This window comes from Oncorhynchus tshawytscha, linkage group LG30 (assembly GCF_018296145.1).
Source record: "Oncorhynchus tshawytscha isolate Ot180627B linkage group LG30, Otsh_v2.0, whole genome shotgun sequence".
Taxonomy (NCBI): domain Eukaryota; kingdom Metazoa; phylum Chordata; class Actinopteri; order Salmoniformes; family Salmonidae; genus Oncorhynchus; species Oncorhynchus tshawytscha.
The window spans coordinates 16,848,707-16,854,706 of record NC_056458.1 but is presented as its reverse complement, the minus strand read 5'-3'; the positions used below and the strand labels follow the sequence as shown (position 1 = coordinate 16,854,706).

Genomic DNA, 6,000 nt, shown 5'->3' with positions numbered 1-6,000 from the left:
TTGGAACCCTGCAGTTGTTCTGGAGCAGGTGGGGATGACATTGGGGACATTCACACAAACATGCAGTTTCCATACAAGTGTGCACATACGGATTGCCTAAACCACTCACAGTATTATTATGACAGACAAGGGGGGTGGGGCTGAGTGGAGAGAATGTTGGAGGGGAGGAGATTTAAAGAGAGTCTTGAGAGAGAGACAGAGAGAGTGTTAGACCGAGAGAGAAGCCTGGAGCATGCACAGAAATGTGTAGGCTTGTTTATGTACTGAGAATAGATGAAGAGAGCCAAAGAGACTGATAGAAATATATTATTAGTGGCTGAAGGACAGAGACAAATAGAAAACGAAACACAGGGATAAAGGAAAAGAGACAGAGAAATAGGAGGAAGCAATAGAAACACAGGCATTATGCTGCGGTGGGTTCTTATTGCCCTGTTTCGCTTCTTCAGGGGAGCAGGACGGCAGGTGTTCCCGCCAGTGGAGGAGAGAGGGGCGTACTCAAACTCCGTACAGGTAAGACTCCTTATCTGTCCCAGCCTCACACCGTCTGTCTCCTGCCACAAGTATCTATACTCCACAAACTTAAGGACTGGCTTATGTCAGTCTCTTAGAGATATGATCAGTCACCATAGTGACAGCTGTCAGTCAAGAGCAGTGTGCTGGTTTCTTCTTTTTTATAATGTTTCAACTAAAATCCATTGCATGCAGTGGTGAGTAAATCTATGTGAGAGAAAGATGATTCCCACCAGCTCAGAGTTGGAAGTGTTTATAATTTCCATGCTCAGCTGATTGGTAGAGGCCTCTGGTATGGCTGTGCTGTTTAGACTTGTCAAATGCAGGTGGACTTTCCGATTCAACCAAATGGTTCATGTTTTACTGGTGGCAATGTGGAGCGTTTGTGTATCTGTGTCTTAGTCTGTGTGTCAGAGGTACGATAGCCACCTGTTAGGGCCCCCCCCCCCCTAAAATTCTACACATTTTGCCACTGTGTAAGGATAACAATTTGCAGTTTTATAGTTAATCTCATGCTATTCTACATGTTTTGCAATGATTCTAAAAGAGTCGTGCATTTTTAAGCTAATTTCCTGCAATTCTACACATACTGCCATGGGGCAGAGAGGAACACGTGCAGTTTTATAGCTAATCCCATGCTATTCTACACATTTTGCAATGAGGCAGAGATAATTGAGCATTTCTAAAGCTATTTTCCTGCTATTCTACACGTTGCCATGATGCTGAGAGAACATTTTGCAGTGTTACAGCAATTGTTATTATATTTTTACGACTGTTCAGGGAGGGGACCTACCATAGAAGTCCTATTCAAATACTAGAGAGGCTATGTAATAAACCCTCAAAATTCCAGAATGGGGTGAAAATGGCAGCCATATTGGTCAGGGAGAAATCCAACCCAGTCTAATTGGAATAAATGGCAGTAGAGGCATAATCCAGATTTGACTTATGCAGGAAAGTAAAACAAAGACCATTAATGTCCACATTTTTGTATTCTTGGAAAGCTGAGAGTTATTATATGATACAATATCAGTACTTGTCTAAGTCCTGTCATCTACTGATTCCAGCCAGTGTATGGCTGTGGATTGACTGCATTGTTTTAATGGAATGTTGTCATAATGGCACAATATCTTATCACAGCACTGGCAAACCATGGTTGAACAACTCCCTGACCAAAATGGCTGACCTTTATCCCATCATTATAAGTTTCATTGCCATTCTAGTTTTCTAATTCCTAAATCTATGGGGGAGACCATCAGGGGGCCCCCAACACCAAATGTACAGAACCAATCAAAAGTTTGGACACACCTAATCATTGCAGGGGTTTTCTTTATGTTCTACATTGTAGAATAATAGTGAAGACAAACTATGAAATAGCACATATGAAATTATGCAGTAACCAAAAAAAGTGTTAAACAAATCAAAATATATTTTATATTTGAGATTGTTCAAAGTAGCCACCCAAAGCCTTGATGACAGCTTTGCACACTCTTGGCATTCTCTCAACCAGCTTCACCTGGAATGCTTTTCCAACAGTCTTGAAGGAGTTCCCACATATGCTGAGCAATTGTTGACTGCTTTTCCTTCACTCTGTGGTCAAATCAAATCAAATCAAATCAAATTTTATTTGTCACATACACATGGTTAGCAGATGTTAATGCGAGTGTAGCGAAATGCTTGTGCTTCTAGTTCCGACAATGCAGTAATAACGAGCAAGTAATCTAACTAACAATTCCAAAAAAAACTACTGTCTTATACACAGTGTAAGGGGATAAAGAATATGTACATAAGGATATATGAATGAGTGATGGTACAGAGCAGCATAGGCAAGATACAGTAGATGATATCGAGTACAGTATATACATATGAGATAAGTATGTAAACCAAGTGGCATAGTTAAAGTGGCTAGTGATACATGTATTACATAAGGATGCAGTCGATGATATAGAGTACAGTATCAACGTATGCATATGAGATGAACAATGTAGGGTAAGTAACATTATATAAGGTAGCATTGTTTAAAGTGGCTAGTGATATATTTACATCATTTCCCATCAATTCCCATGATTAAAGTGGCTGGAGTAGAGTCAGTGTCATTGACAGTGTGTTGGCAGTAGCCACTCAATGTTGGTGGTGGCTGTTTAACAGTCTGATGGCCTTGAGATAGAAGCTGTTTTTCAGTCTCTCGGTCCCAGCTTTGATGCACCTGTACTGACCTCGCCTTCTGGATGACAGCGGGGTGAACAGGCAGTGGCTCGGGTGGTTGATGTCCTTGATGATCTTTATGGCCTTCCTGTAGCATCGGGTTGTGTAGGTGTCCTGGAGGGCAGGTAGTTTGCCCCCGGTGATGCGTTGTGCAGACCTCACTACCCTCTGGAGAGCCTTACGGTTGAGGGCGGTGCAGTTGCCATACCAGGCGGTGATACAGCCCGCAGGATGCTCTCGATTGTGCATCTGTAGAAGTTTGTGAGTGCTTTTGGTGACAAGCCGAATTTCTTCAGCCTCCTGAGGTTGAAGAGGCGCTGCTGCGCCTTCCTCACGATGCTGTCTGTGTGAGTGGACCAATTCAGTTTGTCTGTGATGTGTATGCCGAGGAACTTAAAACTTGCTACCCTCTCCACTACTGTTCCATCGATGTGGATGGGGGTGTTCCCTCTGCTGTTTCCTGAAGTCCACAATCATCTCCTTAGTTTTGTTGACGTTGAGTGTGAGGTTATTTTCCTGACACCACACTCCGAGGGCCCTCACCTCCTCCCTGTAGGCCGTCTCGTCGTTGTTGGTAATCAAGCCTACCACTGTTGTGTCGTCCGCAAACTTGATGATTGAGTTGGAGCGTGCATGGCCACGCAGTCGTGGGTGAACAGGGAGTACAGGAGGGGGCTCAGAACGCACCCTTGTGGGGCCCCAGTGTTGAGGATCAGCGGGGAGGAGATGTTGTTGCCTACCCTCACCACCTGGGGGCGGCCCGTCAGGAAGTCCAGTACCCAGTTGCACAGGGCGGGGTCGAGACCCAGGGTCTCGAGCTTGATGACGAGCTTGGAGGGTACTATGGTGTTGAATGCCGAGCTGTAGTCGATGAACAGCATTCTCACATAGGTATTCCTCTTGTCCAGATGGGTTAGGGCAGTGTGCAGTGTGGTTGAGATTGCATCGTCTGTGGACCTATTTGGGCGGTAAGCAAATTGGAGTGGGTCAAGGGTGTCAGGTAGGGTGGAGGTGATATGGTCCTTGACTAGTCTCTCAAAGCACTTCATGATGACGGATGTGAGTGCTACGGGGCGGTAGTCGTTTAGCTCAGTTACCTTAGCTTTCTTGGGAACAGGAACAATGGTGGCCCTCTTGAAGCATGTGGGAACAGCAGACTGGTATAGGGATTGGTTGAATATGTCCGTAAACACACCGGCCAGCTGGTCTGCGCATGCTCTGAGCGCGGCTGGGGATGCCGTCTGGGCCTGCAGCCTTGCGAGGGTTAACACGTTTAAATGTCTTACTCACTTCGGCTGCAGTGAAGGAGAGACCGCATGATTCCGTTGCAGGCCGTGTCAGTGGCACTGTATTGTCCTCAAAGCGGGCAAAAAAGTTATTTAGTCTGCCTGGGAGCAAGACATCCTGGTCCATGACTGGGCTGGGTTTCTTCCTGTAGTCCGTGATTGACTGTAGACCCTGCCACATACCTCTTGTGTCTGAGCCGTTGAATTGAGATTCTACTTTGTCTCTGTACTGGCGCTTAGCTTGTTTGATAGCCTTGCGGAGGAATAGCTGCACTGTTTGTATTCAGTCATGTTACCAGACACCTTGCCCTGATTAAAAGCAGTGGTTCGTGCCTTCAGTTTCACACGAATGCTGCCATCAATCCACGGTTTCTGGTTAGGGAATGTTTTAATCGTTGCTATGGGAACGACATCTTCAACGCACGTTCTAATGAACTCGCACACCGTATCAGCGTATTCGTCAATGTTGTTGTCTGACGTCTGACGAAACATCTCCCAGTCACGTGATGGAAGCAGTCTTGGAGTGTGGAGTCAGCTTGGTCGGACCAGCGTTGGACAGACCTCAGCGTGGGAGCTTCTTGTTTTAGTTTCTGTCTGTAGGCAGGGATCAACAAAATGGAGTCGTGGTCAGCTTTTCCGAAAGGGGGCGGGGCAGGGCCTTATATGCGTCGCGGAAGTTAGAGTAACAATGATCCAGGGTCTTTCCACCCCTGGTTGCGCAATCAATATGCTGATAAAATTTAGGGAGTCTTGTTTTCAGATTAGCCTTGTTAAAATCCCCAGCTACAATGAATGCAGCCTCCGGATAAATCGTTTCCAGTTTGCAGAGAGTTAAATAAAGTTCGTTCAGAGCCATCGATGTGTCTGCTTGGGGGGATATATACGGCTGTGATTATAATCGAAGAGAATTCTCTTGGTAGATAATGCGGTCTACATTTGATTGTGAGGAATTCTAAATCAGGTGAACAGAAGGATTTGAGTTCCTGTATGTTTCCTTCATCACACCATGTCACGTTGGCCATAAGACATACGCCCCCGCCCGTCTTCTTACCAGAGAGATGTTTGTTTCTGTCGGCGCGATGCGTGGAGAAACCCGCTGGCTGCACCGCTTCGGATTGCATCTCTCCAGTGAGCCATGTTTCCGTGAAGCAGAGAACGTTACAGTCTCTGATGTCCCTCTGGAATGCTACCCTTGCTCGGATTTCATCAACCTTGTTGTCAAGAGACTGGACATTGGCAAGAAGAATGCTGGGGAGTGGTGCACGATGTGCCCGTCTCCGGAGTCTGACCAGAAGACCGCTTCGTTTCCCTCTTTTTCTGAGTCGTTTTTTTTTTTTTTGGTCGCTGCATGTGATCCACTCGGTTACACTGGTTGTAAGGCAGAACTCAGGATCCGCATCGCGAAAAACATATTCTTGGTCGTACTGATGGTGAGTTGACGCTGATCTTATATTCAGTAGTTCTTGTCGGCTGTATGTAAAGAAACCTAAGATGACCTGGGGTACTAGTGTAAGAAATAACACGTAAAAAAAAAACAAAAACTGCATAGTTTCCTAGGAACGCGAAGCGAGGCGGCCATCTCTGTCGGCGCCGGAAGTAGGTCCGACTCATCCCAAACCATCTTAATTGGGTTGAGGTTGGGTGATGCAAAACCATCATTCTCCTTCTTGATCAAATAGCCCTTACACAGCCTGGAGGTTTGTTTTTGTTCATTGTCCTGTTGAAAAACAAATGAGTCCCACTAAGCGCAAACCAGATGGGATGGCGTATCGCTGCAGTATGCAGCAGTAGTCATGCTGGTTAAGTGTGCCTTGAATTCTAAATAAATTACTGACAGTGTTACCAGCAAAGCACCCCAACACCATCACACCTCCTCCTCCATAAATCACGGTGGGAACCACACATGCGGAGATCATCCGTTCACCTACTCCGCGTCTCACAAAGAAACGGTGGTTGGAAACAAAAATCTCACATTTGCTCTCATCAGACCAAAGGACAGATT

At 45.8% G+C, this 6,000-nt stretch overlaps 1 protein-coding gene across 1 annotated transcript in view; it reads left to right on the top strand.

The window, feature by feature from the left end:
- Positions 1-206: 206 nt before the first annotated feature.
- Positions 207-6,000, top strand: part of LOC112228668 (cGMP-dependent 3',5'-cyclic phosphodiesterase) — a 53,723-nt gene continuing 47,929 nt past the window's right edge. Inside the window, exon 1 of the mRNA XM_024394198.2 lies at positions 207-510. Coding sequence (XP_024249966.1) covers positions 406-510 — 105 coding nt within the window. The 5' untranslated portion in view covers positions 207-405. The remainder of the gene's footprint in view (positions 511-6,000) is intronic.